The sequence below is a fragment of the Vanacampus margaritifer genome, chromosome 6 (assembly GCF_051991255.1).
Source record: "Vanacampus margaritifer isolate UIUO_Vmar chromosome 6, RoL_Vmar_1.0, whole genome shotgun sequence".
Taxonomy (NCBI): Eukaryota; Metazoa; Chordata; class Actinopteri; order Syngnathiformes; family Syngnathidae; genus Vanacampus; species Vanacampus margaritifer.
In genome coordinates, this window is record NC_135437.1 from 28,132,773 (window position 1) to 28,157,425 (window position 24,653).

General features: G+C 40.4%; 1 protein-coding gene across 7 annotated transcripts in view; it reads right to left on the minus strand.

Moving 5' to 3' along the window:
• Nucleotides 1–24,653, minus strand: part of LOC144053321 (unconventional myosin-IXAa-like) — a 101,137-nt gene that overhangs the window by 50,818 nt on the left and 25,666 nt on the right. For 5 of the 7 annotated variants that reach the window (XM_077567665.1, XM_077567659.1, XM_077567660.1 and 2 more), the window contains exons 3-6: nt 7,533–7,627; nt 7,290–7,352; nt 5,884–5,983; nt 1,777–1,830 (exon numbers count right to left, since the gene is read on the minus strand). In XM_077567665.1, the coding sequence (XP_077423791.1) occupies nt 1,777–1,830; nt 5,884–5,983; nt 7,290–7,352; nt 7,533–7,627 (312 nt within the window). The remainder of the gene's footprint in view (nt 1–1,776; nt 1,831–5,883; nt 5,984–7,289; nt 7,353–7,532; nt 7,628–24,653) is intronic. The other 2 variants (XM_077567664.1, XM_077567662.1) reach the window with 1 other exon arrangement.

Sequence of the window (24,653 nt, forward strand, 5' to 3'; positions counted from 1 at the left end):
CACATTCCACTCAGGCTAACACTACAGACACCCAAACGACAGCACACATATGGCTGAACACGTATCAGACGGAGGAGGCCCGCAACCAAAAACATCCAAACAACGTTTGCTCTTTGGGATGAGATCATTGCGTGAGTGTGTGTATGTCTAAAGATGGTGACATTTTGGACACAAGGGTCATCACAACCCATGAGGTCTTTGGCAGATAACTGCGTGCGAATGGAAACTAATGAAATGTTTACACAAACTTGTGTATTTTTTTAAATAAAGTTTTAACAATGATTTTTTTTTTTTTTTTTTACTAAATAAAAAAAAATCTCTCTCCAGCGTTTGCATTTTATTTATTTTTGGGGTCTGTCCATGTCACAAATGCACATTGTTATTTAATTTGGATGATCTATTAACTGGTTTGTTATAAGTTGTAGTTGAATTAGAGTTAAGCATCATGGAGGATGTTAAAAAATAAGCACATGTAATTTAACTGAAGATGGGGGCTAGGAACATACTACGATGTTTATTTACTTATTTATGGAGACTAGAAATAACACTTAACTCATTCACTGTCACTAATTAGGTTTCCATCCAAATGCCTCAAATTTTTTAAGCATATTTTGTGAAAATGCGCAAAATGGACATGCGACTTATGCCCGTTTCCATCTGTTCTTCTTTTTGCGAATATTGAGAGGGGACTCCGCCGCTGTAGGTGGCGCTATACACCATTAGGAGAAGAAGAAGAAGAACAGGAAGCGACCGCGCTGTGCGACGACGTCGTACGAGTTTGCTTTTGTAATTCTTAAACCGTAGCATTTCTTTGCTGTTTTCCATCTAAAATTGCATTAATATTCGCTTCTTTAATTAATTCAAAAAATATTTCTGCTTTGTCTCCCCCCTAAACATACCTTACTTTATCATCCGACACATTGCTTTGGGACTACGACTCTTGTCAGCGTTTATTCGCAAAATAACTTTCCAAAGCCAAAATTAGCATTTTCCTTTTTTTGATACGCTTCAAAATTCACCCCCTCCAAGCGTTAAAACTTTTGGGCCCGTTTTTGAATTTCAAGCGTTTGCACTCGAATAAAAATAGGTGGATGGAAACCCAACTATTGAAGGCTATTGATCGATTTTAACAGGGCCGGTAGTTTAAAGTAATACAAATAAAATGTCGTCAGTGAAGTAAAGTTAAAGGGGTGAAAAAAAGTATAAAGTTAACACGATCCCAAGAGCAAACATTTTTGAAGCGGATGAAAAAAATCTTTCGCAGCAAATTGACCAAACAAGCATGGCAGAAGGTTCAGGACGGGAACCAACAACAACAAAAAAAAAGAAGGTCTCTGTGATTGACTCCAATAACTGTGACAAAACGGAACAAATTCAGTGCAGTGTTGATTAACAAAACAAAAAAAACTCAAAGTCCTGAACCCTCCCCTTTAAGACGGCGATTTTCGGTTATGACATAATCAGTCTTCAAAATCGGTTTAAGAGGACATTTGAGGGTTTCCTGATTGTGCATGCAAATTCGGAGAACCACCTTGGGATTCTTATTTCGCGTTATTTATTAACCCTTACATACTGTTCTGGTCGAATTTGGATATTCTTGGCCTGGGTCAAAATGAACCCGAAACATATTCCGCATGCATAAAAAGTGAACAGGACGTAAGGGTTAAGAAGTGGCAGCAGCGAGCGTACAGAGCGCGAGTAGCTGAGATCAGGCCGGGTCCACACAGCCACACCCACGTGCACACACGTACACACAGGCAGGCGTTCAATACTGACCAGCTCGCTCTCATAGTAATTGTCCCAGTGGAGTTTGTGCCATTTCTTTGTCATCTGCAAGTGAGGCACACACAGTGCGTTAGCGGGATCGCAAACCGCACACCACGGACGGCGACAACACGTCAGGCTGGGACAAAATGACGACAGCGGCGGCTGGCACAAATGATTGCAAGCCTTTTGTGAGATGCGACAAAAATATAAATAATCACATAGCTCGTAAAAATATGAACACACTCTGAAAACCGTTGGGTCAAAAGTAACCGAATTATGGATCAAAAATGGACCCTTTCTGGGTTATTTTATACATAATGACCCACATTTTTTACCCAAGTAAATAATCTGACCAATATGTAAGAGTTGTTTTATACTAAAAGACTCAAAATTGGGTCAAATCGACCCAAATAGAGGATCGGTCCATTTTTGACCCATAGTTGGGTTATTTTTGACCCAACTCTTTTTAGAGTGTACAGATGAAGTAGTACAACATAACTGAGAGTAGGCATGGGCTGATTTTAGATCCTCCCTTTGAAAACAATCTAATTTATTTTTTAAACAAAACAAGAAATATTTGGCACAGAAAAAATGTGTACCATGTTAAGTTGAAATAAATAACTTTTAACATTTTCCAATGTCACATCCCTGGTGAGCTATTTTTAGAACAGACCCGTGGGCTATTCATTTTGTCCTTGGGGCTAACTAGTACCCGATGGCAACACACACACACACACACACACCAGTTTTTTAGGACAATGCACAATAGAGCAAAAAGGCATCCATGTCTGCACAGTATGTCTTTCTTCCTCCCTTCCTCCTCCTCCATGCTTAACTCATTCACTCTCAGCCATTTTCACTGAAGCAACCCCCTTCGCTCCTGGCTGTTTTACTGGATTTTGACAGATTTTGCAAGGACCACAGAATATTGCTATAAAAACATGGAACCTACCAAAAGAAAAATTAGAGTCTCTTCTTTCATCTGTTTCCGTTTTGTAGCAATTAGCATTATAATATAGCTAAGTTTCATCATTATTCAAAAATCAGTTTAAAACACTGAGGGAAAGAGCTTTTTTTGCAAAATGGCCCTAGTTGATCTCTTATACTGTGCTGCCACCTGCTGTCCATTTTTTTTTATAACTACCATTGCTTTAAGCAACCTCTTCAGGTCAGAGGTTGCATCAAAGCCTCCTGTATGCTCTAGCATAAAAAAACATAAAAATAAAAAAAAAGTATAAATACGTTTTTGGGACCATAGCAATATTTAAAAAAGATCGTTTTTAAACGTTTTTGGGAGCAAATAAGTTAAAAGCTCACCCCTCCCTTCTCTGCTCAACGAAGTTAATTGGAGGTGGCTCCTTTACTCAACTCTGCAAGCAGCCAATCACGTTGTTCCCTACTTAGACATCCCCTCAAAAAAGAGAAGCAGAGCTCATTACCGGTGACGGCCAGTGTTGAAACTTTGACTTTTTTAAAACCATGGGAAACTGTCAAACCGGTACTTGGTCCATGCCTAATTGAGAGACTGGTTACTCCAATTTTGCCGCAGGAAATAATGGAAATACAAAGAATCAGTTTCAGGGCATATTGGCTGATTTGAGGAAACAAGTGATTAAAAATCCGTTGACTTGAAGCTTTAAAGTGAAGTTGATTCATCGACTAATTAATAACAAAAAAAACAGTAGAAAACCTACTTTAAAGGTGGGGTCTTTAGTCTTGTTCGTTTGTGTTTGCAAACAACCAATTCAAAACAGACTCCTCCCATGACTCCTCCCCCACTCTTCTCGTCAACATTGTGCCTGCCTTCAGCGACACGTCCCCCCCCGCTCTGTGATTGGCTGGAGGGGTAAACATAGATTTTGCGCCCACAAACATCCCTCTCATGGCAAAAGACAACCAAATGGCAAAATACAGGCTGGGGTGGTGGTGGATGATGACAAAATCACCACCGCACATTAACAGAAGCCCAGAGGTGTTGATTGACGAGGATTACATGTGTGTACATCCAGTGTTTAAGAAGTGCTTATTTCTGAGTGAAAATAAAGACCTCACCTTTAACAAGCCTTGATAACGAGCGACAACATGTACGGTGACGTCTCCCAACAAAAACACGATTTGTACTGATCCTTCTGGAATAAGTAACGCAAAAAAATGACTTTGATGCTTGACTTTAGATATTCCACTGTAAGCAAATTCCAACCCTTGTTGATGTCACGGGCATAGTTTTATCGCAATGAGATAAAAAATAAAAATAAAAAATGTCAGAATGAATCAAATGTTAGAAAAAGTATATACAAATTGTAGCAAAGCATATTTGGGATGGAAAATTGAGACAGATGGACTGAGAGGGACTTACACCAACACGCTGGCAACCAAATCTGGAGGAAAAAGCGAAATATGGATGTGAACGTGTGTGTGTGTGTGTGTGTGTGTGTGTGTGTGTGTGTGTGTGTGCGTACGTGCGTGCGTGCAACACGCAGACACACAAACACACTCGACTGCCAGCGGCCTCGGCACGCGAGCTTAACTGCGCGAGTCACTATGTTGCCATGGAAACAACACTGCATAGTAACAGGGCACAGTTGGGAAGATGGGGGGGGGGGGTAGCGTGGAGCAACATGGGATGGGGGGAAAGTGATACTTTTCTTGGTCGAGGCCCAAAAAGATAAACAGACGTTTGTCTTTGAGGGGCATTCCCTGCGTGTGGGCATGCTAAGATGGAATATGGCGCACACGCGGTTCCGCTGATGCAATCAACACCACAGATTGCAGCAAGGTGCTCCAGTTGAGTAAACAGGAATAAGTAAATAAAGACATGTGGAATGGACTGGCTAAATAAAACAGCATGAAGGAAGGAGACAGAAAGAGGGCATAAGGAAAGGAAGAGAGAGGGAAGAGAAAAAATAAGGGAGGGAGGGAGACAGGTAGGGAGGAAGGAAGGAAGGAAGAAAGGAAGGAAGCAAGGACTGAAAGAAGAATTGAGAGAAAGGGATAAGAGAGAAGACAACAGGGAGGGAAGGAAGTTAAGGAAGGAAGAAAGGAAGGAAAGAAGACATGAGAGAAAGGGATAAGAGAGAAGACAACAGGGAGGGAAGGAAGTTAAGGAAGGAAGAATGGAAGGAAAGAAGTAAAGAAGGAAGGAAAGAAGAAAGAAAGGAAGGACTGAAAGAAGACATATGAGAGAAAGGGATAAGAGAGAAGACAACAGGGAGGAAAGGAAGTTAAGGAAGGAAGAAAGGAAGGAAAAGGGAAGGAAAGAAGAAAGAAAGGAAGTTAAGGAAGGAAGAAAGGAAGGAAAGAAGAAAGAAAGGAAGGCAAGAAGGAAGAAAAGAAGGAAGGAAGAAGGGAGGAAAACAGAAGGAAGCAAGGAAGGAAAGAAAAATGTAGGACGGAAGCAAAGAAGGAAAGAAGGAAGTATGCAAGGAAGTATGCAAGGAAGAAAAGGTAAATGGGAGAGGGGGAGGAAAGAAGGAAGGAAGAAAGGAAGGAAGTATGCAAGGAAGGAAGGAAGGAAGGAAGTATGCAAGGAAGAAAAGGTAAATGGGAGAGGGGGAGGAAAGAAGGAAGGAAGAAAGGAAGGAAGTATGCAAGGAAGAAAAGGTAAATGGGAGAGGGGGAGGAAGGAAGGAAGGATGGAAGGAAGCAAGTAAGGAAGGAAGGACTGAAAGAAGACATGAGAGAAAGGGATAAGAGAGAAGACAACAGGGAGGGAAGGAAGTTAAGGAAGGAAGAAAGGAAGGAAAAGGAAAGGAAAGAAGAAAGAAAGGAAGGAAGGAAGAAGGGAGGAAAGAAGGAAGGGAGCAAGGAAGGAAAGAAAAATGTAGGACGGAAGCAAGGAAGGAACGAAGGAAGGAAGTTAAGGAAGGAAGGAGGAAAGAAAGGGCGGAAGAAACCCAGCAAACAAGGCCGGGAGAAATGCAAAGAAGAAGACAAACGAGGAAGTGACGGTTTTGCTGGACAATTTCATATTTAATGATGAATTAATCATGTACGCTTTTAGCAGCGAAGGCATCATAACATTGAAATGGAACAAGACGGACGGATGACGGTGACACAACATGATTTATGTACACATCATGAAATGAAATGAATGTGCGTGTGTTTGTGCGTACTGACCTGGTTGAGGTAGTGGTATTCCTCGGGTTTGAGCAGATGGAAGGACTTCCTTTCCTCCTCGCTGGCTCCAGCCAGCAGGTAGTAAAAGACGTGGTAGTTCCTACACACAAACACAAGAGTGACGCACTTTATTGAATGCTAGCTATTTGAGCTAAATACGAGCTAAACAAACATATTGATGATGGCCATTTGCCGCCCACGCCTTGCGCTTCCCTTGGACGCACCGTTTTGTATGAAAAAGTTCAACACAGCCTGCATCCAAAAAAATTGTGAAATATTATAAGATACCACTATCACAAATGGTTGGCGTGACTCAAGTGTGGATTGGGGAATGTTGAAAAATTTGTCAAATGTCTTTATGCCACATTTCTAATTGACGACATACCATAATTATGTGTGTATTTAAAAAAAGAAAAGAAAAAAAAAGCTATATAGCGGTCGTTCTCAGCTGACTGCCTGGAGGCGGTCATGAGATACACTCGCTGATGCTGAGAAAATGGAGGCACTTTCAGGATTGAGTTTCTTTGTCAAAGAAATATAGATCTGAAATTTCATCTCCAAGACGCAAAAGCGTGCGACTCACATTTCCTTTTTTGCGTGATTTATGATTGCACCACGTCGGCCGAGCCAGTACAAGAAGGTGCCCTTAAAAAATGAGGCTTTTACAAAAATGAGAGTAACAATCATTTTGGGTTATTAACAGTAGTTACATTATAGAGTCACAATATTGCTAATATCTGCTCAGTGTGATGCAGTGCAGTTGTATGTACACCACTACCAAATATAAACATAATTCTTGATTCAGTTCGTGTATTGACCCTTAGCTTGTTTCTGGCATCTCAAAAAGGGGCGTGTCCCTGGTCATGTGACACAAACAGAAAGAGACTCTTGTGCAGAGGTGGCGCAAGATACTATAACAGATTAAGAAATGTCACTGTGACATTATGGACAGTAAACATTTAGCTTAGTGATTCTGTCACATACCACAAAAAAATATATATATATAATCAGAGGTAGCAAATCCAGGTCCAGAAAGTAAAAACCCTGCCACAATTTGGCTTTAGCCCCTGATGCTAGCTAGCTAACTCCCTAGCAGGTAAACGAGCACCATGGGAGCTAGCTAGGGAACTAGCTAGCACCTGAAAGTAAAAACCCTGCCACAGTTTGGCTTTAGCCCCTGATGCTAGCTAGCTAGCTAGCTCACTAGCAGGTAAACGAGCACCATAGGAGCTAGCTAGGGAACTAGCTAACACCTGAAAGTGAAAGTAAAAACCCTGCCACAGTTTGGCTTTAGCCCCTGATGCTAGCTAGCAAGCTAGCACCTGGGGCTAAAGACAAACTGTGGCAGGGTTTTTACTTTCTGGACTTGGATTTGCCACCTCTGCTCTTGTGTTATCGGCTCTTACCTTTCATTGTGCTCCTGGTAGACCAGACGGGATTTCTCCAACAGGTACTTCTCCACATAGGCCCTGAAACCACACAAAGTATTAAGTACTTGTATTCAGTGGTGGGAAGTAACTTTGATTTTTCAGGTATTTATTATTGCTTTTGTACATTCAAAGTCTGTACTTTTCTATTTTCACTTGAGTACATTACCATCTTATCATCATGCATTTTGTGTTCTATTTGTGTGTATGTGCGTGTCTCACCCCCTAACAGTGCCACTCGCTTGGTAGTTGACCTGGATGAACTTGCCGAAGCGGCTGGAGTTGTTATTGTGGGCCGTCTTGGCGTTCCCGAAGGCCTGCGAGGAGAGGACAGAAACAGTGCTACCCGTCAGGTCGTCGATGACAGAAATGAAAAGAAAAGAAAAACACATCAAATAGTCAGTAGTGGCTTTCCGCAAAAGTGCCATTCATTTTTTTTTAGTCGGGACACGGAGTGAACATCGATAAAATACATAATACGCTGTATTTTGATTTGGCATCTGCTTTTGCCAATGGAAAATAGCAAGTAGACTAATAGATAGGACTTAAAACAGTTCCCTGAGGATCTCCACTTAAAATTGCGACAGAGTGATTGTTACTTGGGATGGATGCTGGTGAGTCACTGTGCAAAGACAAGTATTTGACACACACTATATTGTAGGAAACACTATGTCAACAAAAGTGTTTGGACGCTCCACCTACGAGAAGTAAAACGATAAGAAATTAAGGAGTTGTTCTTCAGGAGTAAAGCTGTCAAAATTAACCGATTAATCGACAAGTAATTGATGATCCAATTAGTCGACAACTATTTTAATGATCGAGTAATCAGTAAAGCGCCATTTTTTTTATTTGAAAATTGTCCAAATCCTCTGATTTTAGCATATCAACAGTAATTGTTCAACGATTTCTGTAGTCCTTCATGAAAGAAGGCTGATCATCGATTTACCGATAACATAGTACAACATCAACCCCCCCACCCCCTCCCCTCCACACACACAAGTCAACCCTGCACCACACTGCCGAAATCCTAACACGTTATCGTCAGGAACTATTCATGGAAGTTTCGTTGCTACACACACACACACTCACACACACACAAATATACACGTCCATCATTAGGGGCCTCAAGGTTGCAAGTAGGTTCTCATTAGGGATGTGTTGGGGCCCTCACCACGAGATAAGAGGAGGAGATGATAGGAGGTAGAAGATGACAAGAGACAGAATGAGGAAGAAGGGACGGAGCCGCGAGGCAAAAAAAAAAGTGAAGTGGGAAGAGTGCAATGTCGAGTGATGTGACATGAAATGAGGGAGGAGGAAAGCAAAAGAAGGTTAAAGGTGCCATGGAAAGCAGAAGTTGTAAGAGAACGGACAGGCTGTTGGGCCAAAGAGTGAAAATGTTACAGACCTTTTCATGTTTCTTAATAATAGGCCAGGCACGTTCTGCATTTGATTGTTTTATAGTTACGGCCGACAAGTACGTATATTTTAGAAGTAGCTTCGCATTTTTCAAAACACAACAATTAATTAGGACTGGGGGGAAAAAGGTCAGTTGGGTCAACCACAAAAATTGGTCGACGCAAAAATGCATGCATCGAAGCTATTTTTATCATTTAAAAAAAAACACATCTGCGGCACCTGGAAGTTGTATTCAATATTTCGTGTTTCCGCACGGACACTTATCGCTGACGGACTTCTTAGGTTTTGTTTGTGGTCACTAAATTCAACTCACGTTCAACCTTAGTGGACTTAGAAAATAATAATAATAATAAATTTAAAAAAATAATAATTTTGGGGGGGAGGGGAGGGATGGGGTGATTAATCGATAGAATAATCGAGAGAATACTCGATTTAAAAAAAAAAAGTCGTTAGCGACAGCGCTACAATTAATACAAGAAAAAAACAAATGGAATACCTTCCTAAAGAATTGTGTTTTCAACTGCTTGTAGAAATTTCCGCAGAAGATGCAGCTCAAATGGAAATGTATTCCACAGTTTGGGGACAATACACTGCAAGGTTTTTAATTTGTGTGTGCGTAAGTGGGTTTTGGTTATCAATATTGACATTTGCGTTCGACTAATAACGGAATATTTGGCTAACGTTGCCAATGTAGGAATCGCCCCGCATCGAAAGACCAAAGACGGCCCTAGTTGATTTTTAAACATTTTCTACCCCCAAAAAATCTTCCAAAAAAAATTCCAAGTTAGTTAATAAAGGTTTTACAATGTCAGTGTTTGCCCCGAGAACAGATTTGTGTTGGTTCCAAAAGTTTTTATTATTGCAAAAAAAAAAACACTCAAAGAAAGACATTGTTGAAGATAAAACCACAAAAAGCGTGTTACAGTGGCGTGTGCGCACTAAGCTAAGAATGCATGTATGTGCGCGTGCGTGCGTGCGTGCGTCTACGCTGCTTTCTATGAACAGCATGGTGAGATTAATGAGCAGGCCCAAAAAGTCAGGCTGATTTAGTTGGGAACGCTGCTTTTGTGGTTAGCTCCTGCTGTGACCGCATTTTGCATTTTATACAAAAACGGAGACAGACACACGAATAATTTGCCCCAGAATATAAAACCATGAATATAAACAAACATGCACGCAACATTGCGGAGCAACCACGTGTCCGAAATTTTTCATTTCTAATACTGTGTTGGCAACTGCACATTCATAAAGAGTTTTGTGCTTAAACGGGTGCGAATGTGTGCGCACGTGTGTTTGACGCACAAACGTGTGTTTGACGCACAAACGTGTGTTTGTATTCCCTCATGTTATTGTGAGTTTTATTCTCCACTTTTTTTTTTGCTGTGTAACAACTTCCCAATTACAGCGTTCAAATTTCAACTTGCTTAAAAAAAAAAATCATATCTTCCGGCGGGGTATATATATCGTCTGATTCCACATTACTTACAGTATTTGTCCAATTTAATGTTAAATGATCAACTTTTCCTCATTTTTCTAAATCTGAAATGATTCAATCCCACTTTAGATTGCAGTTCAAGTTTTCTTTTTATTCATTTGTCATTTAACTACAATTAAAAATGTGTATTTTTCTCCTAATTTATTTTTCCAGGAAAAAAAAAGTAAAAAAATAAAATAAAATAAAAATGTGTATTTTTCACCTAATTAATTTTTCCAGGAAAAAATAAATAAACAAATAAATAAAAATAAAAAATAAAAAAGTGTGCTTTTCACCTAATTTATTTTTCAATTTACTTCATAAGCACATGCGCGGAAATCTTAGCATTCCGCTTTTATGAGTTAAAATCATATGAACACAAAGATTCACTGCATATGAGTGTCTTGAAAATATAAGTGAAATACCTGAAAGCTACAACATTATTTGCATAGCCTGCGCTACCATATGGTAGCGTGACTAGCTCATTTGTGCTAGCTCAGTTCAGATTTACATTTAGCTGCACATGTGTTAAGATTTTGTGTCCATGCAAATGCAGAGCTCGGCACTGGCTGCGAAATAACGTTATGCTAATATATGCTTCCCACCCCCAAACCCCCCTCCGGGTTTTTCCACGCCATCATATTACATTAGCCACTTTTTTCTTCCTCTCCTGCTAATCGTCATTTTTCCTCCGCCTAAGAGGAAACAAGCCATGTACTTCCAAGACAGGATTTAGCTTGTCGGGGGAGACAGTTAGTCCTAATGATCATGTCAGGATCTTCCTGTTAGCGGGGGGGCGAAATCATGTGAAATAGCAAAAACTTTTTTTTACGTTCTTGCTCCCAGTGCAGCAACAGTATTTTCCCATCAGCTACCAAAAACCTTTCGGTGACCTACATTGGGAAACGCAGGTGGAAGCGTGCCAAATAGGCCACAGTTAGCTTAGGTTTGGTTAGCATGTCTGTTTTCGTGGCAATTTCAAATGATGACATTCTGGCAGCTGCTTCAGTTAGCTTCTTTTGGGCGATCTGAACGAAAAATGTGATTGAATGGGCTCAACCTTCTCTCAAATTGTTGAGTGGGCGCCAGCTTTATTAATTACAGTAGCATGTCAGGATCTTCCTCAAAGCGGCTCAAATACGTCACCTTCATACTGTCTGCCTCTGGCACAGTGGCTGTTTTTTGCAAAAACATTGGCTGACCTACTTACTGAGATGGATGTGTTAGCTTAGCATCCATTAGCTGAGCTACTGCACCTGTATCACAGCTGAGCTGAGGCCTCAACATAATCAAATTCTGTTCCTATCTACTGACTTGTACAATTTGTTTTCCTGATTAGCAGTTTCCTTGTTGAATTAATAAATTGTTGTGGAATTTTAAGTGGCTAGGAGATAAATGGAAGCTCACTAGTTAGCATAGCAACAGGTTCCTCAAAGTAGGGTAAAATCATCTTAAACATTATAACCGTCACTTTTTTGCCTCCAGCCCAAAAGCTGTAATTTGAGGAGGGGAAATTTAAAAAAAAAAACCTTAGCTGACCTACTTATCGAGATGGAGGCCTGCTAAAGCAGCAGTTAGCTAAGCAGCCCTAAATTGAAATATCACGCCTGTCTCACAGAGATCTGAGGCGTTAAAATAATAAAATGCTGCAAGCTTGTACAATGCTTTCATCCGCTCTTTCCTGGCTAAATTAATAAAGCGTTTTTGAGTTGTGGTTAGGAGCCAAATGTGAGCTGGCTAGTTAGCATAGAGATAGCTTCCTCAAAGCGTGAAGGTAAAATCAGCTCAAAAACACAATTTCCCCTCACAGCACTGCGGTTTTTCCCCAAAAGGAAAAAAAAATAGTACTTGACCTACATTTGGAAACACAAGTGAACGCTGTTAGCTTAGCTTTTGTTAGCTCGTCTGTTTCATGGTGAGCTGTGGCTCTGAAATGAAGGCTATGCGCTTGTGTTGGCTTGTTGTGGTCAATGAAATGGATGACTGATCATTTTAAAACCCTAACAAATGATCTGCTTTTACTCTAATGGTTCTCATACTGCCTTTGAATCCATGTTCTTACTACCTTGACTTTATCCCCTTCACTTAAAAGGTCGCCGCTAGTGGAAGCTTGTTGTGGTTGCGTAGTATAGCTCTGCCTTAATTTGACTTAAAGTGGAAAAAATAATTCCTCAATCTACACCAACATTAAATAGCTTCATCCAAGCCCTATTCATGATCAACAAGCAACCGTGACGACATGTCCGTGGCCAAATATGGTCAACTCGGCATCAAGCTAGCTTCTGTCCACCATTTTAAACCGCCCATTGCTAATTTGAAACACTTAAAAATACTTTTCTGCTCGTTCCTTCTGTTCCATTCTTTATGGGATGATCTGTCGATTGGAGAAAAAGCAGACAGGACAGGAAAAGGGGAGGGGGTGGGGGCTTGGGGGGGGGGGGGGGGGTATGTTACATGACTGTGACGCTCAAGAGCTTCGAAGAACATGTGGAAAGTTAAGATGACAAATCCTGGATGTAAGGTACAAAAAGGGGAAATAAGTTCATGGAGTGTTTGGTTATCCCCTGAATCAAACCCAATAGGCACATATTCAATTATAGCAGCACTCCCTTCCCAGTTTATTAAAGACCACTCCTTTTTTTTTAAATGTCAGCCTGCCGTTGACCTCATTTACTGGCTGAACATTCAGTGAAGTCGTTAAAACACAAGCGCTATAATCTTCCTTCTCTCCTACTGTTTACGAGGCGCATTTGCCAACAGTTGGTCTCGTTTTGCCACCAATTAAAAGCGGTGTTGTCGCCGAACGCTTTATAGAATACATCCCGGAACAACTTATTCTGAATTTGTGCGTGTAAGCTTCCAAACTCAGTAAAAAAATGTCTGTGAAATGTCGGCTTGCTTGGCTTTGGAGTGAAAGAACCTCCACCATCTCGTGGGAAAGGCAGAAAGCAAAAACCTTTTTTTATTTGTTTTACAAAACATTGTGCTGTACCGCACCCTGAAGAAGTGTGATTCACTGTCTTTCTTTACCACTGGCAGAAGCAACCACATGACTTTTACAATGTGGCGTGTGACACATTAGCTCATCTTTCACAAAAAGTGACTGGCTATGAGCTTTAGTCTTGCAAAGCCGTCCAACCCTTTTCTACTGGGCTTGTTTTCTTTCATTGGGGTCATGGGTCAGCTGGAGCCTACCCCTTCACACTGGGCTGGTGGTCTCCAATTGACATTCACACCTATAGACAATTTAGAGCAGTGCTTTTCAACCTGGGTTCGATCGAATCCCAGGCTTTCGGTGAGTCCGACTCAGGGGTTCGGCGGAGGTCAAGACACACACCCGGCTCAAATGATTCTTTTTTCTTTCTTTTTTTAATAGGTTTTCGGTGAACTAATGAATACACACACACTTGCACGCACGCACACACACACACACACTCACACATAATCACCCACATACAAAAAAAAAGAGAAAAAAAAGGAGAGCAATGATGATGACATGTCAAATCGGTAAAATTACCGAATGAACAATACTGAGCTCTCCAGAAAAAAAAAAAAACTCAAATAATTCATGATCATGGCCATCATCGGCTGGTACCTTGTGTGATTTCTTTATTATTGTAGTCCCTTCAAACTACAGCAATTTCTGGACTATAAGCCGCTACTTTTTTTCACATGCATTCGACCGTGCGGCTAAAAACAAAGGTGCGGCTTATCCATCAGGTCACAAGGGGGCGCACTATAAAGGAAGCGCAAGAGCGTCAGGCAGAGCAAAACGCACCAAGCGAGCCCAAATACAGTCGGAGAGACAGAACGAGAGCGAGACAATTTGCACCCTCATTATGGAAAATAAAGTAGTGGGAACCCGGTGCGGTAACATTAAAACACCTGCGGCTTATAGTCAGATGTCAGAAATTACTGTATGTCGAGCAAAAAAAAACAAAAAAAACCTATAATCCCACAAATTGAATTATTCCATTTTTAGATTCCACCGTCCTTGGATCTTAATTTTTGGGGAGAAACTCACCGAGCTTAAGAGAGTTATAAGCAACACATCAAGCCAAATAACATGCTACAGCGTCACATGCTGTATTTGCCTTTAAATCTACGCATCATCCGCTTGTCCGGGTGACCACGTTTACATGCCGTCAATATTCGGGTTAAGGTCCGAATTCCGGTTTCTGAAACAATCGAGGTAACACGTTTAACACATGCGTGGCAGAAAAGTTACTCCCGTTTACGTGCTCATTTGTGCTCGATTGGAACGGGTCAGCGGACAACGTGTTTCCGAAAATAACGTCATTTCCGCTTTTTACTTTCTATACGTTCAAATAAAAGACATTATATTTATGCCACTCACGACGCAATAACCCAAATATGCTCTTGTTCGGGTTTTTAAAAAGCATATTTGGGTTATTGCGCCTGTTTACGTGGCCTTCCAAAACCCAAATATTGGCAATATTCGGGTTTTAAAAGGGTTATTGCCCGCATGGCAACGTGTTGTTCATGTATTAACGATGTTGGGTGAAAAAATATGAATCAACGGGTTCAGCGTCACTTTTGGCTCCTTGCGCGTTGGTTAGCACTGCTGCCTTTGAGCAAGGCTTGGCAAGTTCATTGAAGACTGCGGTTCATCTCGTTACAAAAGTGAAACATCCTGCTGAGGTAAACTCAGCATATTGCAGCGTAGCGTCTGACAGCAAACGTAAGGCTTGACGCGAGGAGGCGGGCTGGGAAAATCCCGCAGTCGCGTGCTAATCCGCTCGGGAGATCGACAAGGGTACGTGTGTGCGCGTTGCAGTGGAAGATGATTCATTTGTGTGGGTGGAGGGTGTTTACACAACGTGTGGCACGTACTGTACTGCATGTCATGGTGTGGCGTGATTCGCTAATTATACACCATAAAAATCAAATATTGCTATATGTGGTCATTATTATTTACGACGCCGTATTAGGGCCCCATAAAAAAAAAAAATTTTTCTATTTTATTTTTTTCTGGAGAGCTCAGTATTGTTCATTTATCATGTCATCATCATTGCTCTCTCTCTTTTTTTTTTTTTTTTGTATGTGGGTGAGTATGTATTCATTAGTTCACCTAAAACCTATTAAAAAATCCCACACCGTTCGCCTAAATCGAACACTTCAGAACCCAGCTAGAGTCGTGAGGCCGTCAGGAGACCCGAGGAAGGACCAAAGAAAAGAAAGGAAAGTGAAATCCAGCACCGACCAGACACCACCCACCAGGCCACCAACCAGAGTTGTAATTATTTTTTTTTTTTTACGGCGTATTAGGGCCACGTATATATATATATATATATTTTTTTTTTACAACGGTGTATTAGGTCCACATATAATATTTTTTTTCCAGAGCGGGGATAATATAATAATAAAAATAATAAATAATTTGCCACTTTATAAAGTATACATTTGGGAGTTTATAAAGTGGCAAATTTACGAGAATTTTTTTGTGTGCAAATTTTCGAGTTTATAAAGCGGCAAAATTGCGAGTTTATGAAGCGGCAAATTTGCGAGAAAAGCTCAGAAACTAACGAGAAATACACGTAGCGTACTACTCGGATGTTTGTGCCAATACTTTTCGGTCGTTTTTTTAAATACGGAGATAGCAAAATGTGGTTGAATCAATGTTGAAACATAGTTCGGCTTAAGTATTGAATCTACGTTGAGAAATGTTGAGTCAACGTTTGATTTTCAGCCATAAATCACAAAATATCAATGTTGGTTCAACCACCATCTAAATCCGAATCTACATGCATATTTTGATTCAACGTTAATTAAACATTGGCCCTTCCAACGTTTTAATTCAACCAAAATACAATCTAGATGCAATGTCATCTTTTAAACACAAACTTCAATGTTGACATAATGTTGTTGAATCAACGTTGATTGATCAATCAATCTTCAACCGTAACCAAAAATCACACCCTGAGGATCAAGCATTTAAGATCATTTGCTGAAAAATATATTTACTTATACATTTATGTTTCAGGAATTATGATTTACACATTCATGCTTTTTTTTTTTTTTTTTGTACAAGTAGCTAAGTTGATGTGTCAAATCTGCTGTTCTCCGTCATTCACTTGCATTTACCTAAAGTATGCTAGCTTCTGATTGGTTAGTGTTAGTCAGCTGATCAGGGGATCAGGAAGTGTTGTCGCTCTAGCTGCCGTGTATGACATGCAAAGTTTAAATTAAGAATGCATCCGTTTCCATCCTACCTTTTCCATTTCATAAAGTGTCCCATTAACCATCAACAAATTCTCAAATTAGACTATAGCTAGGCTACGTCTATTTCTCGAAAGTTTATGAGTTTTTTTCTTGCAAATTTGCCACTTTATAAAGTCACTAATTTCCAAGTTTATAAACTTGCAAATTTGCGAGTTTTTTCTTGGAATATTACCCCCGCTCTGGAATTTTTTTTTAAATATACGTGGCCCTAATACGCCGTCGTAGTTATTATTATATAATGTCATTATTATTTATTTATCTATTTGCGGGACCCCTCTCACATACTGCCATAAATACGCACTTGGAGGAGTTTGGTGTGGAAAAAGAATCCCTTGATTAAAAGCATTTGGAAGGCACAAGAATGTCTTCTTTTCTCTCAAGTCCAACATTGAGAAACATTGAGAAAGTCTTCACAGAAGAACGGAAAGAGAGAACAATGACCGATTTCCCTTCCTCTGAATTTGGCTCAAAAATCACTTTTAGTCCAAAGGGGGGGGAGCAGAAACACCATGAAAGATTTGTCTAACAAGGCCTACGGTCAAAAGTTTTTGAAGTGCCAAAGATTTGCTGCCGCCAGATCAAGAAACGAAACCTTTCATGCTTGGGAGCACTTCGGTCCATCAGAGAGAACCGCAGTCTGACCGGGGAGGTGCGCAGTCTCAAGTTGTGGTCTAAAAGTCCCACGCGACCAGGAAAAGCTCGCGTGACCAGCTCACCGCGTAATTCGCATAGCCGAGCCGCTCGCCGCATTTCACGGCTGCCAAGAGAAGCCGAGAGGTCATTAGAGCGTCCCGTCAAGACAAAGCGCCCCGCCCGCCGCTCGGGAGATGATAAACATCTTCCTGCACTTCAACGGCGTGAGTGATCATTTCTCAGCTGACAGCTCATCCAAGCATCGGAAAACGTGATATAGATGTCAAGTAAATGAGACATCTGCCGTTGCCATGGAAACCCCCGGGAGCGCCTACTTTGGTGACCTCAAATATCCATGAACTCGCCAGGGCGCCGCATGTGTTGTGTTAATGTTTGTGTTAACACAGGAGCGTCCTGTTAGCAATTAGCATTCATTAGCGAGACATGTTTCATTTTGCAGTATACAATTTTTTTCCACTACCTATTGAACATTACGTGTTCATGGTTTTATTTTTTAGAAATTCACTCATTCACATTTTTTTTCTTTCAGATTTATTGTAATCTTATTATTTTAAGACATTTGAAATAGTTACGATTTTGGTGTCAGTCAGGTCAAATCACTCCAAATCCCATATCTATCCTAAAAATATAAATAAATCTGGGGGAAATCAACCACTTTTAACAATCTGACATAAACACGGCGGATTTACTGCGATTTTGGCCAACAAGTCCACTTTCCACTTCGGCCATCTCTCGTGTCCAAAAATCTACTCGTGAGCGTCCAAAGCAAATAGTTGCAGCTTGGCCGGCGAGTCTGGCGGACACTTCAGAACTCGGGTGCGCAAGAGCCGGCCGGGTCGGGAGCCAAAATGGAAGGACTTGTGGAATTATGGTCCCGCGTCTCAGCGCATGGATGCGCACCGGCGTTGGAAGGAGGAAGGTGAATTACTGCGCTATACGAAGGGTGGATTTGTCAAAGGCATTTAATAAAAACAGAGCTACTTCCTTTCATTTTAGATGACAGACTATGTGGAGCTGTATTTCCGTCTTTATATCATTTTCCACTTTTGTGTCCTTCTCGTCTTGCCGTCTTTTTCTCCCCGCTCTGTCTTCTATCAGGGCTCCTTTCCCGACCAAGCATGCGCCAGAAATAGCAGCACGTCTGTTTTTTACGCCGCAGACTTGAAAGGCACAGCGAAACCAGAAGGCTGCGTGGAATCTCTTGTTATGAAAATAATGACAAAATGCAAAATACCCGCCGTTTCTAATAAGATGATCAGATCTGTGTAAAGTCTATTTTAGAGCCTGTGCTGTTTTATTTGAGTCAAATATTTATTTATTTTTTTAAATGGGAGATAGGGGAGTGAGTGTATGTTTAACAACGCCAACGCTCATGGATTGGTTTTAAATCATAGGAAAATTTAGGAAAATTAAAAGAATGCCATCCTTTCATTTTCCTGTTTGCAGAAGGAAGTAAATTCCTCCTTTTTTCCCTGAATATTTTTATTATCTTAATAGTTCCCCCCCCCCCAAAAAAAAAATTGACAGAAAAAAATATGCAGCAAAGCAGAAAAAATTGTCAGAAAAACAGGAGGTTTTTTTTTCAAGTCAATGCAATACGTTTCTGAAGAATTCCTCCGAGAGATTTTTTTTTTTATTGCTATCAAATTTGAAGCGTGCATCGCAAACTCATCTTACCACAAAGACTGACAACCAATAATAAAGTTTGCTCTTCCTAAATAGTAAAGCAAGACTAGGCACGGGTTCGCTGTACATGAGACACTACAAGGCTAAGGTAGTTGAGACAATTTATTGAATAAGGACCGCTTATCGTATGACATTTTTAAGATAATATCTATTAGCTATTAGCACTAGCTATTAGCACTAGCATCACCGCTTAAGAAATCAGTGAAGAGAAACGAACCAAACTGAAATGACAAAACACTATTTGTGCTTTGAACAAGATGAAACTCTCGCATTCATCCACTGCATCTGCGCTGTTGGTCTCGCCATGCGGCTCATTCACTCGATCCATTCGTTCGTCTCATCCACCATTTGGATACCCACAAGAGTCGGCTTTCAGTGGCGAGACGTAGCGGCAGCTGCGCGCAAACGAGCGCAAACGTGACCAAATGTGGCTTGGCTTGAACGCAAGTCATGTTTTGTCATTTTGAAAATGGAAGATTGAAAAAAAAAAAAAAAATGCTAGTGTAACATAGCAGTGACATACTCAGAAATCTACTATTGTAAAGCACTTCTCAATAACGCTACCATTATGACGGGCATTTAAACAGTTTATAAATTGTGTCTAAACGGCATTAATTATTTATAAAGACTTAATACATGGCTACACGTCATTTGGATAAGATTTAAGTGTGGCGGCAGCTTATCATACCCAATTGTGAGCAAACACCTAATTTTGAACAGTTTATACGAGCCACTTACAAAGCGCTTAATATAATCAATTATTAAACTGCTTATAAAATCTCCACATGGGTGCCACATGTTGCCTAATAAAGATGATAGCCGTCAGTACAATGTTTCTTTCGTTCTTTTCTTTTTTTAATTGACTTCCTACTCTTTGTAAATGTACAATGCAAATAGTAATGGCAGTCGTGGTCCTCCATTTAGTAATCTTGTTAAAAGTATATAAAAAATAAAATTTCGGTTTAAATAAATACTTAATACACATACGTTTTTTTTTTGTTTTTTTTTTTAAACATGGCTAACAGACTGGAAATTACAATTAACTCATTCACTGCCATTGACGGCTATAGACGTCAAAATTCATTTTAACTATTTCTATCAGTTTAACATTTTTTTCCCACTTTTGTTAACAAGAGTATAGAACTTAGAAAAAATATATTGTACATTTAGAACAGATACAAAATTTGTGATTATTCGTGATTTAACTAGTGAAGCCATGCGATTAATGACGAAGAATTTTAATCGCCTGACTCCTGAATTTTTAATAGTCTTTTCTTCTTCTTTTTTCTTTTTTAAAGTAATTGTAACATTTTTTTTTCATTTTTAATATTCTTTTTTTTTTTTTAAAGAAAAAATTATTAAAACCCAGGCGATTTTATTTTTATTTTTATAATAATAATGAATTGCATGACTTCCCTAGTTCCTGCGATTGGCTGGCAACCAGTTCAGGGTGTACCCCGCCTTCTGCCCGAAGACTGCTGGGATAGGCTCCAGCACCCCCCGCGACCCTTGTGAGGAAAAGCGGTTAAGAAAATGGATGGATGGATGGATTTCCCTAGTTAACAAATTTTATATCTGTTCTAAATGTACAATAAAAAAAATTCTAGGTTTTTATACTCTTGTTAAAAAAAGTGGGAAAAAATGTTGAACTAATAGAAATAGTTCAAATGAATTTTTGACGTCTATAGCCGTCAATGGCAGTGAATGAGTTAATAATAAAATTAAAATTCTGCAGGGGCGGTGTGTGGGGTGGTAATCGTAGTTCGGATAACCCAAGTACTGACAGAATATAAATGGAAATACCCATTATTTAAAAATTAAAAGTCAAAAATGAGAAAGGTTTAGTAAGGAGATTAGATTATTAAATGATTAACTTCCTGGTCCACCAAAACAGAATGGGGGTTTGGCTTTGTTTTGTTTTTTTTGCAGCAGCAGCACATATGAAGATTAAGCAGCTTTAAATTTCAAATGAAAGCCAAAACAGTTGCCTATCTATTCCAGCAGGAGGATTTAGCATGATTAACATGAGGCCAGCGCGCGCACAAAGGCCTGAGGCAAAATAAACAACACACACACACACACACACACACCTCCACTCATACATTGTATTCATCACATTGATAATAAGAAAACTCCAACTAGAATGACACTTGGGACTCCGCTGCCCCCTCTCAATATTCCTAAAAGAAGAACAGATGGAACGGGCAGAAGTCGCATGTCCGTTTTGTGCATTTTCAGTAAATTTGTTTAAAAAAAAATTCTAAACATTTGGATGGAAACCTGACTAGTAACGACTCAAGAGTTGAGCACTTGTGGTATAGAACATCCCTCGTCTGGGGGGTTCAACGGATGAACCAACGTGCGGCATTCTCGTCGCCTAAACGCCAGTCGGAGCTCGACTGGAAGAGCACTTGCGTAGATTTCGTTAGCCCAAGCGGCCCAGATGGCTTCTTTGCAGCTAATGCTTGTAATCGCATCTGCTAGTGATGGCGGCGACGCCACATGAAGACGTTCTGATTGAATCAGACTCATTTGGAGCATTAGGCCACTTCCACTCAAGTCTCTTACGTCCCCAACACCACGTGTGGACTTCCTTCGCTTATTCCAAGGCTGACTTGGCTGTGCAATGGGAACATGTAGCGTGGAACATAAAACATTAAAGCAATACGTCCTTGGGGGTGCCACGGCACGCAGATGAAAGCTTTCCCCCCAATTCCAGGACTTCCAGCTGTGTTTTGCAGTCAGCGTCACATTTTGGAACCTTTTTTAACTACTAGTCTACGTGCTAAAAAGGCAAAAAGAACAATGGCGACCATATATATATATATATATATATATATATATATATATATATATATATATATATATATATATATATATATATATATATATATATATATATATTTATATTGAGCACAACTTGACTCTTTTTGCTTGAGCCATTTAAAGGGGAAGTCAACCCATCCAAAATTTTTGATAATGTGTTCTATGCCCCCCCCCCCCCCCCCGGTCTAAATATGGTATTCTGGTTAATATTGCATTAGCAGATCATGAGTTAAGCAGCTAAATCCAGCCCTTTTTATCCATCTCAGGGGACGGCCATTTTGCCACTTGCTGTCGACTGAAGATGACATCACAGTTGCTCAGGGAACGACCAATCAGAGCTCACCTTTCTGAGCTGTGATTGGTCGTCACCTGAGACCTGAGCAACATTGAGTCCGAAAGGTGAGCTGTGATTGGTCGTTCCTTGAACAACTGTGATGTCATCTTCAGTCGACAGCAAGTGGCAAAATGGCCGCCCCCCTGTGGTGGATAAAAATGTCTGGATTTTGCTTCATAACTCAAATTCCACAAATGGAATATTAATCAAAATGTCATGTTTAGACAAGTGAGGTCACATATAACATATTATTGTCAAGAAAGGTTTAAGGTCAACTTCCACTTTAAATTTAGCATCTTGACTAATACGCTAACAAGCTAAATCAATTGTATTCAACAGTCTAAATACAAAACACAATAACACTTTATCTATATTAACAAAATAATGAATAAGGAAAACAATCACAAAAATCTCAACTCAGTAAAATGTAAGCAGCAGTATGCAAATATGAAATACTAGCAAATAATTACAGATGTGAATAGCCAACTATGAATGAATAAAGGCTACAAAGAAAGAGTGAATGCGAGACAAACGGCAGTAAGAATAGTTATCAATGCTATATGTAGCATTTAACATAACCATGTATTATATTACAATAATCTGTGGGGGGGGGGGGGGAATCATCCCTCTATAACCCCACCTTGGATCTATAATGTGATTTTTAAGAATGCGTGACCGTCGACACCCCCGCCGCACCAATGGGAATCAGGCTAGCTAACAGAAGCAGAGCAAAAGGAGGTCACGCGGCAGAAGATTCGGAAACGAAAACGAAAAGTTTATCATCGATAACATTTTGTGTTATATTTGTTATATTATACGTTGTTAATAAGTCATGCTACCAATGTAGCAGCTGTGGCTAATGCTAACAGCGCACATCACCTTGGTAGGAGACTGGGAAGTCTGATTAGTGTACGGCGGCTATATTCAAATTTTCAAACGCCTCTGGAAAGTAGTGCCAGTGATGCTTAAGTACATAGCAAATAAGTGCTAACATAGCAAATGCTAGCGTTAGCCTGAAATGTGGAATCTGACTGGCCTCTACTTTGTAGTCAAGACAAAACCACAAAAACAAAGACATGTTGCACCAGAGCCGGTGTCGACGTGTTGTCCCGTAGAAACATCTTTCAAATGTGCGACCTTGCGACGTCTTGGATCTTTCTGGGTTTGCGGACGGGCCAACAATGGGAGTCCACTAAGACCAGCTGTCCGCAGCCCAAACTGCGAAAATGTCCTTCCTGGGCTTTGCTGAGAAAGAAAAGCAGGAATGCTCTCGAGAAGGACAGAATGTGAGGACGATAATCCAGTAAACAGATGTTTGGGAGATCATGGAAGAATGCTGGCTTGCCCAGAGGACACGGATTACCGGCGTGGAAGCGCTAACAGCGACTCGGAAGGGCGCATCCGTGACAGCTAGCAAACACGTTGCAATGTCGAGTCAATGTGTGTTCAAACAGCAAGCAGATCGTCACAAAAATTCACAAAAAGGGCAAAAGTCACAGGACATTCACAACAATCTAATAAGAGCGGGAAAATTGGTCTATAAAAGATAAAAAGCCGAGGGGACCCGCGCAGCCACAGACACGCAGAAAGAGCAGCAGAATGCCACCGTCACAATACGGTCAGAAATATACAGAAAGAGGGAACCATACACGTTTCAGACACACACACACACACACTTCTGAAAATAAATGTGCTCATATTACCTTTAAGTTATGAATAATTGCCGTTTTGGTCATTATTTATGTGAAGATGCTGATCACTGTCACAATCACAATTTCCCACATTAACCCATTTGCTCCCCAAAACGTGATGATGCAGCCTCTGAACTGAAGAGAACGCTTGAAGCAATGGTAATTATTACCAAAAAAAAGGCCAGCAGGTGGCAGCAGAGTATAAGAGACCAGCCAGGGCAAGGTTGCAAAAAGCTCTTTTTGCCAGTGTTTTCAACAGGAACGTGAATATTGATGAAACTTAGCTATATTCTAATGCTAATTGCTGCAAAATGGAAACACAGATTTTTTTTTTCCCTGATAAAAGAAGAGACTAACTCTACTTTTACAACAATAGAACACAATATTTCGTGGGCCTTGCAAAATCTGTCAAAATCCAGTAAAACAGCCGAGAGCGAAGGGGGTTGCTTCAGTGAAAATGTCTGGGAGTGCTAATGAGTAAAAAAAAAAAAAAAAAAAACAGATATTGTGATATTATTTTCAACAACATTCCAAGAAAATCACATTGTCCCATTACTGGTGATATATTGTCACATATGTACAATTAGTTGATAAATAAGAGGCAGTCTGCCGTTCAAAAAAGTTGCATTCCAATAACTTAACTTGAACTGAGAGACATTACTCAGTACAAAAGTGCTTCTCTTTTTATGATCAAAACAAGTACTGAAAAGTTACTGGCCCAAAAATCACGGTACGGATTGGTTACCTTAGAGGGATACGGTGACAGCGATACAGAACGAGCAGAGGGAACTACACAAGCTGAAAGACACAAAGGGGACAAAGGCGCCACAATGGACGGCGGCTGCAAAAGTCCTTCCCTTTTGTCTCGGGTGAGCGAGTTCAACTCTTCTGCTGCTGTAACTATACACCGAGCTCAAGATGGACAACTTGAAAGCGAGGAGCTGCCGTCCATCCTGGCCCATTTGTGGCCGCCTACACCTTCTCCAGCTCAAACGCTCTCAAGGCGGCCAAGCCTTCAA